Here is a 23239-nt window from a genome sequence, read left to right on the forward strand (position 1 = left end):
GCTCAGGCGCTCGGCGCGGGTAGGTCCCCCTGCTGCCTGGTTCCATTTGTTGCCGAGTCCGGCTCGGGGTAGCCGCGCTGCGCGGAGCTCCGGAGAGCCCGGCAGGGCAGCCGCGCAGCCACGACGGAGCAGCCGCGGGATTGGCCGCCCCGCGCCCCCTTCGCCGCCGTGCCCTTCCCTGGCGCGCTCACTCCCTTCTCGGGATGGGATTGTAGCGGCGGCGCGGACTCGGCGGGGGTCGCGGCGGAGGCGACGGCGGCGGCCGAGCAGGGCTCCATGTTTTCCCCCGGCCAGGAGGAGCACTGCGCCCTCAACAAGGAGCCGGTGAAATACGGGGAGCTGGTGGTTCTGGGGTAAGTCTGGGGGTCCCCGACCCGGGGAGCTTTGGGGCGGGCGGCAAGCGCTCCGGGCTGGGTGGCAGCAGCGCGCCCGCATCCCGGAGCAGGGCCAGCGGGGTGGCTCGGGGGCTCTGTGGGGATCGCCCGGGCGCATGGGTCGGCGCGAGCGGCTCGGAGGGCTGGGACGGCGGGGGCGGGGAGGCGCGCGCGGGGCGCTGCGGCGGGCACCGGGATGCGCTATCCGCGCCGAGGACGGTGGCGAAGGAAGTGGCGGGTCGCGGCCAGCCCGGGGCGGCGGCAGTGGCGGGGACTGGGGCGACCCCGCGCCCCGCGGGGCTCAGCGTTCGGGGACCAAGTCGTCGGTGGTACCGCAGGGATAGGGGTTCGACTTTCCTGCGCGCCCCGGGCCGGGTAGCGGGGGTAGTGGCCAGGGCTGAGGCACCGCCGTCGCAGGCACCACGCGGTGTCCGAGGACACCCCCCACCCACCACCACCTTGGCGAAGCTGAGAAGCCCCCGGGGGCCCTCTGACCCCGCTTACTGTGAGCCCGGGGCCCGGAACTCCAGGCGCGGCACCGCCGGCTCGGCCGCAGCGGGCAGTGGGATCCGCGCGGGGGGCGTCCACGGGCAGCGCTTTGCATATTGTTATGGTGGCCGCCACGGGTAGCCGCAGCCCGAGGGCACTGAACAGTCTGTGACTCGGTCGGGAGTGTCCCGGAGTGGGCAGGAACGCCGCTGCCCCCCACCCTGGGCTCCCGGGCACGGGACCGCATCCCTTTCGTCCCTCGGTCCTGGGATTCGGCCTCGCAGATGTCCTCCCAGCGGCGGGGAGCTCGCCAGCCCCACCCGCCTCGACTCCCTCCGCTTGTGAAAACCACATTTTGAAGATAGTAATTACCTACAGTCGTTAAACGGCAGCAATTAGAGACTTCATTTTCTTCCTGAGTTTCCTTGTGACATTTCTATTGTTTACCCTTAATAAGCCAAGAGAAAGGCTTCGCCAGGATTAAAGCAGGGTAAAGTGGGCAGTGAAAGGGGAGCGGAGTGGGGAGGGGAAAGTGCGGGGAAACTCCGGAGAAGAAGCAACTTGGGTTTAGTATTGGAAGAGAAAAGATTATTTTTCCCTTTGGATCTGTCACTCATGAGAACCCGCGCTTTTGTCTTTCTCTCTTGAAAGACCTGTATTCTTAACATTATGGGTGCTGAAAGGTAGGCTTAGCACACATGCGAAGAGTCATGGGTATGGAAAAACTCAGGGCACTCTGAAAAATGTGTTTTGATAACTGAATACTTTGAAGTAAGTGCCGACTTAAACATAATTTTAAAAAGAAGAATTTTTAAGAGGAGCTTCCAGACACAGCTCAGCTCTAAGTTGTCTAGTCCAACTTACCTTGTTGCTACAGTATTAGGTGGAATATCATTGGAAATCTCATTACCTATTTGGAAGCTGTTTGCAGATAAGCATTTTTCTCACCTGCATCTAATTGTACTTAAAAGACAGATATCAGGGTTCACTGGAAGGAGAGAGGAATGGGAGGAAAAAAGCCAGAGTTTAGCTTGTTTTATGTAATCTCAGCCCAGCCTAAATATTGTGCAGTTTGGTTTTGTTTGTGTGGCTGGCTTCAAAGTATGTTTAACATTGTGAACCTGACACGAAAGATTAACTTAGGCCAGGACTTTATTTCATTATTTCCTTTTGAGGAAATCGTTGTTGAGATGTTTCATGAAAGCAGTGTGTGAATGGGCCTGGAGAGGGTTTTGTATTCACAGCTGGAAGTGCTGGGCATTCCAAAGCCCTGAAAGGGATTTATACCCTGGATTGTCCTAGTATCACAGGCTTACTCTAAAGTAGGCTATGTAAATGCGTTGCCTATTGCATGTGCTCTGTCCTTTAAGAATGCTTTTTCAGGAGACACTTCATATGACAGAGTTGGCACTTACATCAATACTTCGGGCCACTCAGCAGTTATTTGTGCACCTACTATGTGCCAGCACTGTTCAGGCATACCGGCTCCAGCAGTGAACAAGGAGGTTTCATTGTAGTGTGGAGTGGCAGGTATAAACAGGAGGAAACATGTAAACAAAGGAATAGTTAATGGCAATTTTGGGTGCTGCCAAGTTCTCAGCAGAAGTGGGTTAGCTTGGGAAATGTCTGTTGTAGGCAGGTCTTGCTTCTTTAGCTGGGAGGTCAGGGAAGGTCTCTCTGAGGAAGTGAAAGGTGAGTTGAGACCAGGTTCTGAGAAGATGCTCGTCTGGTTTTTGAATACTTCAGAAGAATTGTGGCCTTTTTCTGTTTTTGAGAGTAGTTTTCTGACTCTCTAGCGATATTGAACACATTTGAAGAATGCGGGGGAAATGGTGAAAAGGTAGGGAGACTTTAAAGAGACCCTTATTAATCATTATCCTACCCTTAGGACTTGAGACAGGACTCTCCCTTTTAAAACAGCAGTAACAAATAAAAATTATTATCAGATTTGCATGTCTGATCATCTAGAACATAAATAATGGCAGAGAATTCTAGTAGGTTTTCTCACTGATAAAATTAACCTTGAGATCTAAAAATGCCCAATATTGATATTGATAGAAGCTTTTTGCTTGTAAAATACAGTGTATTTTCATTTAAAAAATAAAAAACGGTTGTGTGGTAGCCCTTTTTGTTCGCTTCTAAATTTCATAGTAAAATGTTGCTAAGAGGTCCTGGAGAGCAGACTGAGGAGCTATATATGTATCTGTCTGTATCCATATATAGATGCTTCTGCGTCTTTTCGTGCTTTACACAATATTAAGAGAATTGCCAGCTAGTTAGGATTTTAGTAGGGCCATCATTTTCTTGGCAGATTGGTAGAATTGAATTATTTCTTGATTTCAACCAGTGAATGCATCGTAGCCACAACTCATTGTTGTGTACATTATGTAATGGAAGATAGAGAAAAGGACTGGTCTACCTGTCAGGTCTTTTGTGCTGTTAATTTTAAACCTGGCTAAAATGTTGAAGTTGGGGAAGTGTGTCAGGATTTGAGAGGCAGTTTGGTGTAGTTCGTGAGGAGAGGATGAACTAGCAGTCGGGAGACCTGGATTGAATTCCTTTCTTGCCCACTGGCTTTGTGGTAGTGACTTAGGCCCTTACCCTTTCTCTGTTTCTTTAGAAATAATGAAATATGATTGGATTAGGTAGCTGTCAAGGACCTTTCTGGTTTATACCCTGTCATATTGTTCATTGGCTGAAATGTTGAAAACATATAGTTAACATAATCTAGGTAGCCCAGCATGTGTTGATTTTGTATATTCTTAAAGTGAAGGTGTTAGAATTCGAATGGGAACTGTGTTTTAATAGCAGAAAAGATTGATGCTGTGATTACTTTTTTGGAAGTAGAGATGTGCAAAACAGGCATTTAAAAAAGTTGTAATGGTATACATATATTTGGTACATTGGTGTTAGGTTGTACATGAGGGTGTTCAAAATTTGGTAAAACTTTCTGTTCCAAGTTTAAGGAAGTCAGTGATGTTTTGAAATTAAGCTCAGTGGGCTGAAATAATCAACATAAGGAAGAGATAATCTGATGCTGAGATTTTAGAACTGAAAGGGCCCTAAGAGGTCACGGTACATGTTCAGCTCTTTAATTTTACTGAGGAAGCAACTGAGGCTCCCGGAAGGAAGGGGATTTGTTCAAGGTCATAGTTGAGCTGGATCACTACACTGCTGGGTCACTGTTTCCCCATTTCAGGACAGAGTCCAGCAGTGCTGTTAGCAGAGTCCAGTCAGTTCCTCAAAGCTTCAATTTTTCTTGTAACTTTTATGAGGGGAGCTGAATCTCTTTCTGGATTCAATTTAAAGCATGCAGCTCTCTTGCTGACTAATGGCCCATCATGGTTTCTGGAAAAATATTGCTTATTCTTAGTTCCCCTCACCTCACAGTTGAATGGATAATGCATTTTGCAAGACTTTCTTTTTCATTTGATGCTTCACAAAATGTATTTTTATTGGCTTTCTCATCCAAAGGTTTTTTAACCTAGGGTCCACAGATGGAATCCAGGGAGCCCTTGAACTTAGATGGGGGAAAATCATCTTTATTTTTACTGTATTCAAACTGAGATTTAGCATTTCACTCCATTATGTGTATAGGCAACAGATAGACCTGCTGCTCGATTCGTTAATACATTAATCCAGAGGTACATACATTATTGTATCACAACTTAAAACTATCTTGATAACCAAGTATAATTGATTCCATTTTTAATCCTTTGTATTGTATTTTTTGCATTTAAAAATATTTTTCTGGACTTCCCTGGTGGCGCGGTGGTTAAGAATCCTCCTGCCAATGCAGGGGACGCTAGTTTGAGCCCTGGTCCGGGAAGATCCCACATGCCGCGGAGCAACTAAGCCCGTGTACCACAACTACTGAGCCTGTGCTCTAGAGCCCGCGAGCCACAACAACTGAGCCCACGAACCACAGCTACTGAAGCCCATGTGCCTAGAGCCCGTGCTCCACAACAAGAGAAGCCACCACAATGAGAAGCCTGCGCACCGCAACGAAGAAGCAGCCCCTGCTTGCCGCAACTAGAGAAAGCCCACGCGCAGCAATGAGGATCCTGACACAGCCAAAAAATAAATAAATAAATTTATTAAAAATTCTTTTTTCTGAAAAGGGCTCAGTATACTTTACCAGACTGCCAAAAGGATCCTTCGCACAAAAAAGGGTTAAGAATTTCTACAGATATGACTCAAAAATATTGTAATTGAAACTGACCAAGATCTACAAACGGCTAAAGGTCAGGGGTACCTGCCTATTTCCCTTTGGATTGTGTAGCATTTTATCAGGTAAGACAAAGAGGACTGTTGCTGGAAGAGTTTATGGTCTTTATTTTTTGAAACAAGCAGCTCCGATTTCTAGATGACCATTTTTGTCTTAACCTTGGCATTTTGCCTTGACCCCTCCCCTTGGTAGTAATAAGAAACCTTAAAATACATCCTAACACTTTTCCTTTTCTCATCGTCCTCTCTAATTTGGGCCCAGACATCAAACACTCGTGTCCTTTATAGACTAAAAGGTCTTTGAACTTAAAAAAAAAGAATACAAAACAAAATCTTTGCTGTCGCTCAGCGTGTAGGGTGATCTGCAGAGCTCAGCTCTGTTTGTGTGGATGGAGTGTCTACTTCTGTAGGCTATTAAGGGTCATGATGTGACTGGCTTTGGGTTGCTATATTTTCCTTTACTAACTTTAGCCTTGTTTGGAGTATGTGGCTGTCTGTGTGGTTTCTTGTCTGGCTCTCTCAGATGTGTTTGTTTCTCTCTTTAACACACCAAGCCTGAAACCTTCATTAGGACTTTTCGTTTTCAGTTGTATTTCATCATATGATTAATGTTTGGGTATGCTTTAGGTAAACAGAAGTAAAACCAGGTTGATACAGGTTCCAGCACCTTTACCAAAATATATTTTATCAAAAGGATAAAACATGTACACAGAAAAGACCAAAAACCAAAACCATGCCAGTTGCTGTATTTGAGGGAGACCAGTATTGTCACATTGAGGCAGTGGTTTTGTGCCTGTTATGTGGGGATCAGCAAGGTGGGGCCATAGATTGTCTTTGGAATGGAGAGTGTAGCTCCTGATGGAGCTCCTTGGTATGGGAGAAAAATAACTGAAAAGGAATTTTTGACATCTTTTGATTTAACTAAGGGTTTCCCCTGGCGTGAGCAGAATCTATAAGAAGAAAGTCAGTCGAGGGTAAGAATGATTCTGTTAATGGTTCTTATTGAGCTTACTGTCACTTTTATCTTCTGCAAAATAAAAATAACGAGAGCAGAAAACGCTTCACATTTGTTAGCTTTGTCTAAATCAGCTGTTCTCAGCCACCTTAGTATGTGATGATCAGTTTTGAGGTACATGGCCGGTAATTTATGACACGTAATCAAGTATGGATCTTTTAAATGATTCCAAAATGTCCCTTTAATAACATGATTTTACGCACTCGCATCTGCTATGTTTTCCCAAGTGGGAGAGAAAGGGGTGGAGTTACATCAGGCAAGCCAGGGATTTATTCATTCAACAAATATTTATTGGGATTGTGCTCTTCCAGGCATGGGGGATACAGCAAGACAAGGCAGACACGTGAATTGCTGTCTTATTCTTGTCACAGCCCTTTAGGGAACAGGTAGTACAAATACACAGTTCATTTATTTATTCCACAAATATTTGAGCATCTGCTACGTGTCGGATGCTGTCCTTGGCACTAAGGGATGTAGTGGTGAACAAGACAGGTATCACCTCTGCCGCTGTGGATCCTGCATAGAAAGCAGTTTAGAGTATAAGCTGTGACGGGGGGCACATTAACAGGGTCACCTAACCATGTGCCAGGATGAGAAGGGGTCAGCCAGGTGGAGGTAGAGGGAAAGATTGCTCTAGGAGGAGGACTATTCTACGACCCAGAGGTGAGCACACATGCTCCTTTGAGGAATGGAGAAAAGCCCCAAATGACTAGAAGAGAGTGGTTGGAATGCATAATGTGAGAGATGAGGGTGGGAGGGCAGGTCCAGCAGGATTCGGGACTTTATCCTAAAGGCGTGGGAGACTGTAGCTGGATTTTCAGCTCTGAAACTTGGAGTGGAGAAAGCACCTCTGCAAAGAGGGCTGCAGCAGCGCCGGTGGAAGGAGAAGCCCAGGCAGAGAGGGACTGGGGCGTATGGGAGCCAGCTGCTGTCTGGGTTCCAGTTTCTGGTTCCTGTCCCTCATGAGATCCAGTTGCACCCACTGTCCAGGGTTGCGAGTGACCAGCCACTCATTCAGTGACTCAAAAATACTGACTGAGGGCCAGCACTGCCCCAGACACTGGGCTGCATACCGTAGGAGTGAGACAGAGGGCCCCGCCTGCAGGGAGCTCACCTGTGAATGGGGGAGATGGGTGGTGCAAATGAGTCGGCATGCAGGTAGATGCAGCATTTAATTTCAGAGAGTGTCAGGAGGAAGATGAAGCAGGATAAGGGGAGGAGAGTGCTTGCTGTGTGTGTGGGGGAACTAGCCAGGTCAAGTGCTGGAGATAAGGTAGTGGGGGCCCTGGTAGACAGGAAAGTCAGGGGAAACTTTTCTGAGAAAGTAACCCTGTATCCTCTGAGAGTCCCCCATCTTTTTCAGTTTTTATTTACTTTTTTCCGGTTTAAGCCACCCTGAGTGGGTTTCACTCTTACGCCAAAGGATTCCGAGTATCCTGTTAGTTAAGGAGGCAAAGTATGTAAACCATTTACTAAAGGTAAAATAGAAGAGCAAACAAGTAGAAGGACGTACATTTAACCTCCCGAGACACACGCAGGGTTCAGTCCGCTGCGCTGCTCGCCACGTGCCCAGAGTGGTAATTGCGTTCCACTAGGGCTCATTGAGAAGACCTGCTCCTCCCTCCAAGAAGAGTTGACCCCTTGAGGACAAGGGGTGACTTCTACCCCCCTTGGAGTGCGAGGTATGCCTTTTCAGGTGCATGGGAGGTTGGGTTTCTCTGGCACACTGCAGCGCCCTGCTCAGCTCAGAGGTGTCTCTGGGGTTCGGTGACTTGTTTCTCGATTTGGAAGGAACGCAGATTCTGGTTCTGTAGCACAGCTGCAGCTTTGTAAACAGTCCTCTCAACCTTAAGGGCCCAACTTAAAGGCTCCCTGCGATACTAAACATGTACTTTACTGACGTCAGATATTCCCGTTTCAACTTTCGTTTTTCTTTTTGTCAGTCACCTAACAGTCATTTTGTCACCTGCAGAAAGTTCTGCCTTGAAGGGAAGCAGGCCGTCTGTTCCCATTCCACCAGCTGCTCGGAGCTGCGTTGCAGCGCGCTAGGGTGGTGCTGCAAGGCCGCGGTCATTAGTGCCTACTAATGACTAACGACGGCTGGGGGGTACAAGCCTCTTGGATGACAGACCTAATAAATATGCATTAGGGGTATTTTCGGCAGCAGGTTTAAGACTACTGCAAGTCATTCTCGACTGGGGTTTTATTTCCAGCCGTCCACATAATGCTTCTCGCTTGCAAACACTTAACTCCGTTCGTACCCTGCTTTTCTTGCTCTGTGTTTAGGATGAGAATCGTTATTTCAAGCTCTGTGCTCCCATTCTAATTAGTACTGGTTTAGCAGAATCCAACCAGAGCAGGCAGTTGTGTGTTTGGCTTCCAGGCTGTTGGTATGAAACGGCTGTTTACTATTACCAAGTCCCTTCGAGGAGCCCCCGAGGCCCCTCCTTCTTTCCGGTCCATACCTGGCCTTCTCGTGCTTCCTGCTACACGGTTGTGGGGCGCTCTAATTATAATCAGAACTTGTGATGGGTGAGCAGTGAGGGTTTTCTGGAGCGCTTGACTGATGAATCGATGACCTTGAGGAAAGGTCCTTTTTGCACAAGGACCACAAACACAAAGAAGTGCGCTTCTTGCCAGATCCCAGAAACTTACAGACTGGGTCCCTGCTGTGGTACTTGAGACTGCTTTAGGGTTTGGGTGCTTTTGTTTTTACATGCTCTTGGGTAGAATTCAGAATGGAGTCTGTCGTTTTGCTCTATGGCTATTTGTATAGGGTATGCAGGAGAGCTATTGGAGGGAACAGGTAACTGTACCATGTGTGTCAGCAGTTTATGCTTCTCAACATAAACTGCTTGAGAACTGTTTTCACATAATAAGCATTCAGTTGTTTGACTCTGTAAACCATTCAATGAAAGAGTTATATCTAAAGGCCATGTATTGAGGTGGACATTACCCAACTTTCCCAACAGGATTTGCAGGCAGTTGGAGATCAGATAAGAGAACTCAGGGTTTTAACTTAGTCCCACATTCTTCCTCTGTCATCTTCAAATACAGCCAGCGTACCGGACCTCTCTCAGGAGGTGGATCCCCTCCCCGTGCATCTGAGCTAGTTTTGTGATTTGCTCTGACCAGTCTTTGTGACAGAGGTCTGTGACTTTTGGATGTTGCCTTAAGGGGTATTGTATCTTCTGTTTCTGTTCTCTATATTAGTCTGCTGGGGCTGCCATGACAAAATACCACGGGCTCGGTGGCTTAAACAACAGAAACTTATTTTCTTATAGTTTTGGAGGCTGGAAGTCCAAGATCGAGGTGTTGGCATGTTGGGTTTCTCTTGAGGCCTCTCTCCTTGGCTTGCAGATGGCTGTCTCTCGCTGTGTCCTCACGTGGCTTTTTCTGTGTGGGTGCCCATCCCTGGTGGCCCTTCCTTTTCTTATAAGGACACCAATCATATTGGATTAGGGCCCACCCATGTGACCTAATTTAACCTTAACTACCTCTTTCAAGACCCTGTCTCCAAATACATTCACATTCTGAAGTGTACTGAGGGTTTGGACTTCAACATATAAATTCAGTCCTCAACATCTTGTTAGAAGGCAGCTGCCGTATAAAGACGTCTGACTACCCTGCTGGAGAGGGTGGCCCTGGTGGGTTGAGAGATTACAAAAGGAGAGGAGGCCTGGTCATCCCCCAGCCATTCCAGCCACCCAGCTGAGGCAGCTGACCTGTGAGTGAAGCCATGGTGGCTTCTTGGTCCATCAAGCTGCCCCAGGCCACACTGCATGGAGCGGAGATGAGCCCTTTCCTTCTAGTTCTGCTGAATTCACGAATTCTAAGTGCCAGTTGTCCTTTGAAGCCATTATGTTTGGGGGTGGTTTGTTACACAGCAGTAGACAACTGAAACACCACAGTATTACATTTGCATGTGGTTCGGTTGTCAGATCTGACAGACTAACAGGAAAGAATTCACTGAGTTTTTGTTTCTTTCAGGTTATTGATTATTTTAATAAGCACAATTTCAGCCTTTTAGATGAGTTATTCCAAACATTAAGTACTGTACGGCCTGAAAACCGTAGATAGCAAAAGCAGCTGTGGAATAACTTTATCATGTATAAGTCATCTATGATCTCTTTGCGTTCGTTAATCTCCATAATCAGTATTATCTCCTGAAATTCATTGAGAGCAGGCAGTTGAAGAATGGCCCCGCTGAGCTGAGAAGCGTGCTTCTGGAAGACGGTAGCATAAGCAGCTTTAAGCCGGGACAGCTAGTCATGATGCCGATTTTCAGCATTTTAAAGGCCACCCAACGTGAAATAATAGTACTAACAGAGGTTTGAGGAGGGGAGGTCGTCTATACTAGCATCGTGCAAGTACAGGGCGATGAAGAGCTCATTTGTGTGGGTTGTACCTCTCTGCGACTGTCAGCGGTAGGAAGGAGGTGCAGTTCCTGAAATACCAGGTCTCATTGATCCCATGGAGCCAAGTTATGTGCTGGGTAGGAAGTGAGCAAAGACAGAAGGTGGCTGTGGCGTGGTGAAGTCTGGGCTGGGCCAGTGTTTTCCTTCCAGAAGGAGACAGTTGTGGACAGCAGCCGAGCTGCCAGCCACGTGCATGGTCCTCGGGGTGCAGAGAAAGAACTACAGGTGTAGATTCTGCCAGCGACTGCCTTCAAACTGAGCACCTTGCCGAAAAAAGGATTCCTGTAGTAGCTGAAATGAATGGAATGTCTTAAAATTCCCCAAATTCTGTTTGGGAAGTTTTAACATTTGACATTTTTAATCAGAAGGACTGAAACATGTAAAATGAAAACTTTTGCATTCAAAATTTGTGAACTAAGTGTAAAAGAAACTTAAATACACTCCCAAATGGTGTATTTTGTAAGTTTGTAGCTTTTATAATTTTGGAGATTTTAAAGCTTAAAACTACACTAGAATCTTTGGGATACCAAATATATAGGTAGCTATATGTTACTGCACATGTATTCTGTATGGACATATTTAATTAAATGTGGGATTCACTGTACATACTAGAAATTAGGCAGTATCTAAACGTATGCAGTAAACTTTGAACCACTCAGTACGTGTGAGGTGATTGCTGTTACGGTTGCTGTTTCGGTGACGCCAGTGATCTCACATTTAGAAACCCACATAAGGAAATGCCCTCCAGGGGCCTACATCTAAGGGCAAGACAAATAACTAAGCAACAAATCATACATGGTGTTGAGGGGTGGATGGAGGGAGCCGTTATTTCAGGTGCACTGCGTGCCAGGTTCTTTTGTTTTTTTCTTAATCAGTCCCAGGAGTTAGATTTCATTATTTGGGACATGAGGCTTCAGTTCAGGTAACTCATCTTGTCAGTGGCAGGGCCTGATTGGAAGGTAGGTTTGTATTGCTGTGAAGCCTGAGTCTTTCCACCAGGGTGAAGGTCAAAGGCATGTGTATTGCTAGGAGATTGGGAACATATCCTGGAGAAGGCAGCCCTTGAGCAGAGTTTTAAAAGGTGGCCTGAATTTTTATAGAGCAGTGGTAGGAAAGGTGTGGGGTTTAGGAACTTTGAAGGATTTGGCAGGAGGCTGAAGTGCTTGGGGAAGGAGATGAAGTTGGAGTACCATCATCTGGTTGGCATCTACTTGCACCGGGGATACAGAGGGTAATGACACAGTGGTCCCTGCCTTCCTGGAGCTTATCGTCCATCAGGAAAGAGGGACTTTAAGCAGATTAAGCTGGCCAGGTGCTGCCATGAGGTACAGGGCTTTATGAGGGTACACTGTAGGGGTCGGAACTTGTTTTTGTGCTGAGGGAAGGATCCCACTTAAGCTGAGATGGAAAGGCTGAGTAGGAATTAGCTGAGGGTCACGAGGGAAAGAGCAGTGTGCGTAGAGGCTGAGGTGCTGAGAGACATCAGTGAGTTTGGAAATTACGGGATTGGAGGGCCAGTGTAATGAGAGAGACCTGGAAGGGAAGGCAGCATGGGCCCTGTAATGATATAGGCCGCCAGGATCGGGAAGCCTTGACAGCATTTCGAGGAGTTATTCCATATGGAGATAGCAGGCACATTTCAGCTTTCTGATCCACAGGTTGGATCTTCTTTGAAATCTCCAAATGGGTCTGCGTTTCCTCTTTCGTAGTTTATTTCCCCCTACCTTTGTCTCCCTTCCCCACCAAGGGACAGTGGCTTGTGCTGGGAGGAGCCCTCTCCTGAGAGATGGCCGTGGTGGGATAAAGCCATCACTCGTTCACTCAGTAGCATATTTTGGAAACTTGTGCTGGAACCGATGGGTATTTTGGGGTCAGACCCCACCCAGGAGGGCAGTCAGGGATCAAAAGAACCTTTACACACTCAGCCAGCTATCCTCTAGAGCCTCGCTTTCCCCAGATGCCCAATAGATGGCATCCCACATGCATTGTCCCCTGGGCAGAGAGGACCTGCAGCCCCACAGCCCCACAGCCCTCCTTCCCCTGCTCCGAGGAAGCTGAGTGTGCAAACCATCCAGTGACTCGCCCTTAGGGAGGAATACCAGGTGCTCCTCCTGGCTGTTAGTGAAGCCCAGGGTCTTGACTGTCTCTGGCTGAGCTGGACCAGCAGCAGAAGTGTGGGCACGGGACCACATTGCCCACAGACCAGTGTCTCTGGTTGCTCGGAGAGCAGAGCAGAGTAGACTTGTATTCTTGCGAGCCTGGCAGTTTCTTCGGGGTCTCAGATCACTGCCCTGCTCGCTCCTGGCTCCCATCTCAACTTTTACCTTGTCCTCAGTGCCTTCCCTCCTTTTGAATTGAAGTGGAGGTCCCTGGTCAGACGCCTGCAGTTTAAAATCATCCTTAAAGAGGGAGCATCGGGATCTGAGCTTTTTGTCTTTTTTTTCTGCAAGGATGAGGAAATTCCAGCTAGGCTGCTGCCGCTTAGCAGCTGGGTTCTTTCTCTCTTTGGGGGAGGCGCACCCAGGGCTGGCGCATGGGTGGCGGTGATGGTGTCTTGCTCTTAGCCAGGTCCTGTGCAGAGCCGCTCTGACCGGGGGAGGTGGGTACCATCCCTCACCGTGTTATAGATGAGGAACTTGAGCCACGCATGGGGTTGAGAAGCTCGCGCAGGGTCGCTGGACTATATTATGTGGCAGAGCTCTGATTCGGACCCATGCCTTTCTGACTCCCCGCACCCTTGTCCTTAGGTCCTGCCTCTACTGTATGTCTGAGCAGTTTTGTACCTTTACGTTTATTTTTTAGCCAAACGCTTTCCATACTGGGTATTCTCTTTACACACAGTGACACAAAACTTGACTCGTTTATGTAGTTACCAGTGAGGTTGAATTTTGTTTTAAATGTTTCCAACTTACATGAACTTTTGAGGCGGGGTGGAAATTGCCTACATATGTGCTTTGCCCACTTAGGCATTGCGCCTACTTACATGTTTTCAAAAAAATCAAATATATGATCTCCAGAGAATAAAAACACGAATCCTCCTCATATCTGCCTTCTTGTACCTGAATATATTACAGTTAAATTAATGCTGCAAGGAAGAGCTGCTTTTGTAAATCCAAAATAATTCAAAGTTCATTTTCTCTAGTTTCAAAGCCAATTCAGTGAGCTATTTTTCTAATCTTTAATCTCGTTAGTTGTGGCATGCACCCCTGAAATCTTTTTTCTTTTGCCATTGTCTGTGATGACTTAGGCTCGACTTTGTATTTTGTTTACAGATTGGAAAAGGAGCTGCAAGCCCTTCTCTTCTCGAGTGAAGGTCTGCCTTTGCCTGGGTTCTCACGTCCCTGTGTGTTGATTTTTTCCTTTCTTGTCTCTTGATCTTGCTGTTAGTGTCGAATAAGGGGAATGACCTTCCCCACTCCCTCCATCTCCTCCTTGACAGTCCTTAGTACAACCTGTCGCAGCAGTGGCACTGGTTTACTTAATCCGAAAACCAGAGGCCAACAGCAGGCCAGGAAAAGTGCCTTTTATTTGCTTATTCTGAGTGTTAACTTAGACCAGATGCCAATTAAGGCTTTGATGAAACTGTTGACTTAGACCCTTCTGGAAGCTGGTGTAGCTTTATGTTGTACAGTTTCGACCTTCCTGGGAGGGCAGTTAAGCCTTTTCGGTTACAGATGTGGTGAGATGCACACGACCCAGGGTTTCTAAAAAAAGGTCCTTAACAAAGAGGTGTCCTTAGATATCAGATGGTAAAATAGCAAAGGACAAATATAGCCTCTTGATAAGCAATATTAGATGTTATATGGGGGGAAAAGCAGAGCCTTGGAAGCTCTGCAGGGAAGTAATTCAATCAGGAGGTTCTGATAATGTAATAAACTACACAAGGGTGAAACTTGAGTGGTTTACACACTAGAATGCCCTTCAATTGAATTATTGTCTTATAACAGTTGTCTGCCCATGTGCTACTGTTACAAACATTAAAAAATAGCACAACTCATCTTTTCCCCAGATGGGAGAGAAGAGACACAAATCTTCATCACCTGAATAATTTGTGTGCCCTCCTCCCACCCTGCAGCCGCACTTCGCTTGACTGTCAGAGCTCATGTTTTGGGTTTATTAGTTGGAAATCCTGTCCCTGATATTTAAGCATACAGACTCCGTGTTGGATAAGAAATACCACCGCTCCTCGCGTGTGCCGAGGAGTACAGGTTAGCCGGGGTGGTGAGCCTGCAGGCTTCCTTAGCTCCCAGGGGACCCCCTGGAAGAGAAGACGTTCTCCCTTTCACCCATTCTTCAGGGGCGGCTTCTTCTGTTGGTAGTGTGGAGGTCCCAGCAGGGCTTTCCCCTTCGTGCCTTCTCCCGGCTGCTGTACCATCTACTGACTGCAGGAGGCAGTAAGAGCTCCGGGTCCCTTGCAGGGTGTGGGAGGCCTGCCAGGGCGCCCCGCCCCTGCCAGGTGTTCAATTTCCTCAGGCCTCAGAGGAGGTGATGTCACCGTCCTTGGAGAAATGGGGAAGCGGAGATGCCTGGAGATTGAGCTTCGCCTAGGAGCCTGCACAGTTAGTAAAGGATTTGCAAGCTCAGGAAATTTGAATCCAGGTCTCTCAGATTCTAAAGCTTATGCATATTGGACTTCTCAGAGCCTATGCATCTTATGTCGTTATCAGTAATGCCTTTTGATAGCGTTCTGAAGGGTAGAACGCTTAATGTTTGGCATTAGATTCTGAAGTTGGGATTATAACAATAGAAAGGCTGGCGATTCCCCTCTGGACCAGCCAGGCTGGGGTACACAATGGTATAGGCGACAGCCCCGCGGGGATCTGACCCTTTCTCGCCGCTTGATGGCTTGTCCTCTTACACTTCCCTTTATGTTCCTCTCCTTCAGGGCCACGGGAAGGGTCAGAGGATGCCTGCCCCTGTTTTTCCTGTTGCCTTCATTCAGATTAGATTCAGACAATAGAGCTGCACTCCCTCAGGAGAAGGGCTCTCCATAGCCCTTAACTCTCAGTTGAAATGAATCTTTCTCTGATCTAATTGGGTTTTTTTTTAATATACCTGAATCCTCACCCATGTTAGTTACCATAAATCACGTACTCTTCCATTTTCCTTGTGTAATTATTTCACCCCAATTTCTTTTAGATTTAAACCAGTTTTATTGTTTTAACATCTTTATTGGAGTATAATTGCTTTACAATGTTGTGTTAGTTTCTGCTGTACAACAAAGTGAATCAGCTATACATATACATACATCTCCATATCTCCTCCCTCTTGCGTCTACCTCGCACCCTCCCTATCCCACCCCTCTAGGTGGTCACAAGGCGCCGAGCTGATCTCACTGTGCTATGTGGCTGCTTCCCCCTAGCTATCTATTTCACGTTTGGTAGTGTATATAAGTCCATGCCACTCTCTTACTTCATTGCAGCTTACCCTTCCCCCTCCCTGTGTCCTCAAGTCCTAAACCAGTTTTAAGTTGTGTGTCAGATTCTTGTAACTTTTAGAGGTTAGCACTAATCATTGACACTAATCATTTAGCTTTCCTCCACTGATAAATTTGTAAATGGAATTTTTTAAAGGCAGACCATTTATATTCAGGTAATATGGAATTAATTTAAAAAGCTGTATGCTGAGAAAATGATATATAGAGAATATTAATGAAAATTTTGGAAAAAGGAAGAAAAATGCTAATCATGCTGTTATTTTCATTTTTTGAACATTCACTTCTAATATCGTCTCTGCTGAAAAATATTTTATATACTTCATTTATATGTAGTGTATGTGCTGCTTTTTAAAGTATTAACTAACTGACCTTCATTTTAAGAGAATTTAATTAACATTAGAAAAACATTTAAAGTAAGCCATACATATTTTTTTATCAGAGTAGATATGTGTGAATAGATAATCTAACACAAATTCTGCTTTTTTTTTCTTTTGAGGTGGGTTTGCAGTATTAGAATTGCCATGTGATTTCTAAGGTCTCTGTTCCAACAGGATACATCCGACGAGGAGAAATACAGGGTTATTCTAGCCATTGTTTGAGGACTTCAAAAGATCTCTAAAAGGCTAGTTATGTATGCTAAGGGCGTGACTTCTGAAAACAAGTTTCTTAGGTACTTAGAGAAAAGGACGCTTTGAAGGATTCCAAATTCTGCATGTGAAATGCACAGTCAGGCCCAGGATAACTTACTTCCTTGCCCTTGGGGCCTACTTTCTGGCCCCCTCCATTATGCCCCCCCCCCGTTATGAGTTCGTAGAACTTTCTGTCTCCTCTTTTCTCAATTGCTTTCATGCACGTGGTTCTCTCTGCTTGCTGCATCCCGCTCACCTGCTAAAGGTGAGCTCAGGTGTCATCTCCAGCAAGGTGCCCTTCCTGACTCCCCCTCCCTTTCCCTCCAGCCAGAAGCAGTTAGTTCTAGTGAGCTCTCTGTGCCTTGTAAATGTTTATTCCTTTAGGATCCCGGGCAGGGCAGGGCCTGGGGCTCCCTCACCTGCACTCTGTCCCAGCGCCTCGCTGGAACCTGACACTTGGTGGCAGGTCAAGGATGTGGATGAGGAAATGCCGCCCTGGAAATATGAGCATTCTAACGTGGACAGCCTGTTCCCCCTTTTCTTTGCTCCCTGCTCTGACTTTTAAGAAAGGACTATTTACTTTTCAGTAAGTATTTTGTGTATTTATGTTTCTTTAATGAGCTTCCTAAAAGTATTATCCTGTTCGCATCTTCCAAGGTAAATTGCAGAGCTCTTGGGTACGTGAACGCGATGAGCACTTGGTGACAGTTGACTCTTTGGCCCTGAAATGCGATGGTGGTGAATTTAAAATTTTCCTTTTAAACTTAAAGAGAAGGGGTTAAAGTGGCTGAGTACAGGGATGTGTTCTGAAGCTGACAGGAATTTCAGCTTTCAGCTTTAAATGTAGTATTAAAAATCTCCCTAGAAAAGTCAACAAATCCAAACACACTTTGACAGTGATAAATCTTTATTTTTACTCAAAATTAGTTGCTCTGGTTTCTTATCTTTCCACTCTGAAGTCACAGATAAATATTCTTTCCATTATTTTTTCCTGATATTTATCACAGCTGGCTTTTGTGTTTGCATGCTGGCGGGGTTTGTGTACTTTCTCACTCTGCATCTTCTACTTTCCAACTCCTTTCCTTTGATTTTTAGAGAGCCTTCTGCTTATAATGTATATATGATGTTTGCTGTTCAGCCAGTTTTGTGATGTGTTCTTTTTTCATGTCCCTGCAAACATCCTTGCTGTTTGTTGACTTTTCCTCCATTCTACCATGTTGAGTACAACTCGTTATATATTTGAAGCAAGACAGCTGGGGTGCTCTGGAAGCCAACTTGAGTTTATTTTTTCGTTCCTTTTCTTTGTTTATTTTTTAAAAAGTCGTTATCACGAGGAACCAGAAACCTTGTCATTAAACTCTTATTTCTTTTGCCGGAGAGAGTTGTGTATAGCAGGGGAATATAAGCCATCTTTCTTCCCTGGTTTTCCTTTTTTCTGCCTCCCTCCCCCTCCCAATCCAATTCCCCACCCTGCCTTCAGTTTAGAAGTTAGAATTCTCCAATGAATATTTGTCTCCTTTCTCCATTCCAACTCCAGTTCTTAGAGGGACCATAACAGATAACGAAATGTCTAAAATTCAGATTATTCATGGGATTTATAACAAATAAAAAGGCAAATGCGGTGATAGTTTTAAAAAATCACCTACACATTGGAGAGCAGCGTGGCGGTTATGCATTATTTTGAATGAAGGTCCTTCTTCATGGTGTCTCTGCAACTCCAAAGCTGTATTCTAAGTATCAAACATACACAAACCTGGTTCTCCAACAAGGAGAAAGGAAATGGTCTGCTTCTCAGTGTGTGCACGGTCTTTGGGAGTAAGCTGCAGTCCATATGATTTGTGGATTGTGGTTTTATAAAATGGCTTAATGAATTTGTTCATTTGATTGGGTTGTAAGAAGAGAATGTTTTATGGTATTTGGCTGGTCGTTTTTGCCTTGTAGGTTTTCTTTCTGGTGTACTGTTGGGCACCTGCTCTCAATAAAAGTAGGCTCTAGAAGTGGCAGATATTTTCTCAAAATGGGAAATGATGTTTAGGGATGGTAGCTCAGTGATTTTGGTGGAATGTTGGTGGTTGATGAGTCAGTGTATTACTGAAGATCGGTCTAAAGTGAGGTTTCTCCGAGAGCTGACATTTTTGGCTTTCTGTTACCAACGTATTAGCTATACATGGTGACTGTTACTAAATTGAAAACAGCCTTTATTTTTCTCGTAGGATACATTTCGAAAGCTAGAACTCTTGTCACTTCTGTACCAGAAGTAACTGGGTAAAAGAAGACTAACAATGTGTTGTGTTGCATTTTCTGCTTATCGAGAAAACTTAGCTACGTAGTTAATAACCTCAGCTTTCACACTACGGTTATCATTGAATAACACTGTAAATTTAAAAGGCAGAAAACTGGGACTCAAGGGAACCCTCTGTCAACCCTTCTCAAACATTTTATTCCCATAAGTAAGATTTTTAAAATAAAAATCACCTTAGAGGTAGGTGACTGAGCTCTCTAGAAGAGCCGACTGTAGGGGAGGCATTTCTGTTGGCGGAGGGCTCCATTGGTGCCCTTACGTTCAGCATATTTGGGTTTTCCAGTATCTCCCAGAGGGTGGGGTGGAGTGTTGAGGTCCACAGCTTCTTGGATCACGCCCCGAGGCTCTGGATTTAGATAGTGGGGCAACAAAATATTTGCTTCCGTGGAGCGTATAACTTAGAAGCATCACTGCTAGCTGCCAGATTATATTTTTAACCTTTTAAACTGGTGGTTTTGCTTAATGCATTGGGCTGTTGAAAACAAGATTAAATCAGGGTTTCAGCTGAGGAGAACTGGGACCAGAAAGGAAAGCTAGAGGCGTCATACGTGATATACCATTCTCCAGGGCCCTTCAGTTAGAGGGATGCCTTTGTTTGAACAAGAATAAAAATAATAATCGAGTACTCCAGCTCACTGACCTTGGTAATTGTGACATCCTCTGATGTAACTTATTGAGTGCCAAGTGTTTTTAATTGATGGATAAAGCATGGGATTTATATGGGACACCTGCCAATGGTCTCACTCAGAAGTTGAATGCGTGTCTTTCTTCTACTCCTCTTTCTTTTCGTCCCCTCCTTCTTCCCCCTCCCTCTTCCCCTCCTTCTTTTCGTAGGTGTGCGCTCTGAGATCATTCCTTTCCAGGGAGACCTTGGCAGTTTGCCTTTGGCAGCTTCCTCTAGGAATCTCCTGTGGAGAGCCAGCCAGTGTAGTTAGTCTGTGTTCCATCTCCCCCTTGATAAAGCCCCGTCGCTCTTCCCTGCCCTCCGGATGGAGGTGATGGTTGTGTGGGGCTGCTCCTACGTCAGCTGGGAAGGTTTGGTTGGGTAGCAGCATAACGAAGTGAATTTCCCCCACCCAGTGGAAACTAGTCTTCACCTGCTGCTTACTGCAGTATTGGTGAGGGCATCGAGTTTACAGCCAGGAGCCTGAGATGGGGTCTATAACGTCTTCCAGAAAGTGGTTTGTGGCTTTCGTTAGCCTAAGAATCCCGCAGTAACTTTTCTTTCCTTGGGAGAGGCTGTTGACTGTGCGTAGAAAGATGGTTTGCTCAGGTGAAATTTGAGAAATTTCAGTCATTGGACTGGGTAAGAAGAGGAAAAAAAAGAGCTGTTTGAGCCATGTAACAAGTAATTGCTTTGTATCTGGATTAAGGTGGAGGAAAAGCACGATAAACCTAAGCTGTAGGGAGCCATTGGATCCTGTTCTGTGGCCAAGACAGCAAACTATTTCCCAGGTCCCCTCTCAGGTACCCTGGCTCCTTGTCACCTCCAGACCACTGTGCTCTGAATGTGTTAGGGTTGATTCTTCTGCTGAAGATGAAGTACACGTGTAGAAAAGGTGGTTTTGTGCTCGCTCCCCTTCCTAGGGTATTTAGCAGGATAGTTAGGGTAAGAAAAACGACTACTCACGTCCGCGTGTGATCTCTAACTTTATCATCAGCTGTTTAAAAGTCAGGATTGTCTGTGTGATCACATTCGAGGCTGGTGGTTTGAATTTAAGATCTTAAACCGTTCTGAGTTCATTTAAGCTGCCAGTGTGTTTTATTTAGGGAAGAAAACACGGGTTCATTTTTGCAGAAAAGTTCAGAAACCTGTAAGAGGGACGCTTCGATCATTCTCACGGAATGTTACACGACTGCAGACATTTCAGTTTGAAGTGCGAACCAGCTGATCTGTTCTGGGATGCAGTTGCTCCTCTGTGGTTTCTGGGAGGCCCTAGAATGCGTGCTTCCCGCATCCGCTGGGGGAGGCTGCTCTGTGTACCCTGCTCTCAAGGGTTCGGATGTGCCCCGGCCCGCCCCTCTCGCCCAGCATCCTGTGTCTGTTCTGTGCTCACCAGAGCATCGCAATGCTCAGAAAATTGCTTTCACCACGAACTGGCTGTTTTTGTTCAGAGTAGTCATTTTTCATGAGGAGGTAAAAGGCAGTTCAGGAGCGTTCTTTGAAAACTGTACATGTAGTTAGCAGAAAGTGCTGAATCCCCAAACAGATCGTGTATTTTTACGTAGGTTTTGACACAAAGCACCTTAGGTTTAGAGTTTTAGTCCTACCGTGGAATTAGCAAAGCGTTTTTCAGGATTTGAGCATTTCCTCTCTTTGGAATCCCCTCTAACTTTTAAATCAAATCAAAGTACAGGTGATTCTGAGGGTTTTTTTTTTTTTGTCTTTCAGTAACTGAAAAATATTCATGAATTATTATCTCTCTACAGAAAAAGACTGAAATGGCAACTGCTTAACAGGAATATTGTATAATAGGGTATTTACAAATTTGAATTTGTAAAGCCCTGACCTTGGAAACTTCGTAAAGTAATTCGGCACATTTAAGAAAAAGTGGGGTCTTATTGTTAGAGATGCGTGCCCAAGGATGGACTATTAAAACTGTAAAGGTTTGATCCACCAGGTTAAAATAGCATTTATTTTATTTCCAGCTGTGCTTGATTTGTGGCATAACTGAAAGCTACGCTGAGCAAATTGTTTTCAATATCTTGTCAGTCTCGTAATGTCTATTGTTCATCCATCCAACTTGTTTGAAGTCTCAATAGCGTGATTATGGAATACTTAGTTCACGTTGAAACAGTTATTTCTCCTGTGCTGTCGGTTGTGTTTGTTTTCTCAGGTGCCTTTTCCCAGCCTGGCTTTCACTTCTTTCCTGCTGACAAAATTGATGAACCTGTGGGGAGGCTGTGGGAAAGAAATGGGGGGTTACAAGTGATTCAAGATGGTCCGGCTGACAGGGTGCTGGAGGGATCTTCAGGATGTAGACGACAGAGTTGCGGGGACAGCTGGGTAGAGATGGACTCATTGGATAAGCCACAGAATCCTTAATTGTCTAACCGCAGGCCTGGCTTCTCGGATGCCCTGCATGATAGGGCATTACATACCCAAATTTGCCTTGGTGTGGTGCTGGCAGGGGGAGCGACGGAGGGAGGGAGGAAAGGGAGACAGACGGGCAGGGCAGGTGGACCGGTAGCAGAGAGGCGAGAGGAGAGAGGCTTGTGGGGCTGCTGAGCAGAGTGGGATTGAAAAATATTGAGTTTTCTTTGTATTTGGTAGTTTGAAGATTTATTTGTCTTATGCTGATTTATGAAACTATAATGAAAATTAGTATATCTGTATTTTGTGTGCAATTGCTTATTTACTAAGCAGAGTTAAGCAAAGTACCCTGTAGTTTTTTGGTTATCGCTGCATTAAAGTTAGTTTCTTCTTGAACCAACTCCTTTTTCCCCTCTCTGTTCCTCCTCTTCCCATTGTTTACCTTTCCTTCTTTCCTATTCTTTGGGTACCTTTGTATTTTGGTTTATTTTTGTAAATCTTAGATTTACTTTTGAGTCAAGTGCCTGAGGGCCTTTTTTTTTATGCTTTTGCTTTTGTGTTGCTGCTTGCCCTTTAGTTGTTGTTGTTCTTCCATGTTGCAAATTTGTTTTTTAAAGTAAAGTTTCTGGGACTTCCCCGGTGGCGCGCAGTGGTTGGGAATTCCGCCTGCCAATGCAAGGAGCATGGGTTCGATCCCTGGTCCAGGAGGATCCTACATGCCGCAGAGCAGCTAGGCCCGCACGCCACAACTACTGAAGCCTGTGCGCCTAGAGCCCACGAGCCACAACTGCTGAAGCCCCTGCTCCTAGAGCCCGTGCTCCGCAACAAGAGAGGCCACCACAATGAGAGGCCCACGCACCGCAACGAACCCGCTATCCACGACTAGAGAAAGCCCACGCACAGCAACAAAGACCCAGCACAGCCAAAGATAAATAAATAAAAATAAAGTTAAGTTTCTAAAAATGTAATTCTGGTAACCAGGAAGACTCCCCTAGCACAGATGGAAAACAGAAAAGCTCAGGCCAGCAGTCCTGACAATAATCACATCACACGCTCTTCCCATTTAGTTAGCAAGCTTTCCAGTTGGTAAGATCAGGCTTTTTTTTTTTTTTTTTTTTTCAGAAAGGGTGGTACCAACCAGCTTCCTTATTGAAAAGGGGAGGTGGGATCTTAGGATTTGAGGTTTGTTATTGGTCAAGCATGTCGCTGCTGCTTAAATTGGCTTTCATCAGAAATGAGTACTTGTCTGAAAAAGGGCCTTTCCTCCTTCCGCCTTCTCTCGCTCCTCCCTTGTTGACATCTTCGTGCACATCT

General features: G+C 45.7%; 1 protein-coding gene across 1 annotated transcript in view; it reads left to right on the forward strand.

Annotated features, from left to right (window-relative positions):
• Positions 1-6: 6 nt before the first annotated feature.
• Positions 7-23239, forward strand: part of PELI2 (pellino E3 ubiquitin protein ligase family member 2) — a 202227-nt gene continuing 178994 nt past the window's right edge. The window contains exon 1 of the mRNA XM_024760033.1: positions 7-353. Coding sequence (XP_024615801.1) covers positions 277-353 — 77 coding nt within the window. The 5' untranslated portion in view covers positions 7-276. The remainder of the gene's footprint in view (positions 354-23239) is intronic.

Source organism: Neophocaena asiaeorientalis, unplaced genomic scaffold (genome assembly GCF_003031525.2).
Source record: "Neophocaena asiaeorientalis asiaeorientalis breed wild unplaced genomic scaffold, Neophocaena_asiaeorientalis_V1.1 scaffold768, whole genome shotgun sequence".
Taxonomy (NCBI): Eukaryota; Metazoa; Chordata; class Mammalia; order Artiodactyla; family Phocoenidae; genus Neophocaena; species Neophocaena asiaeorientalis.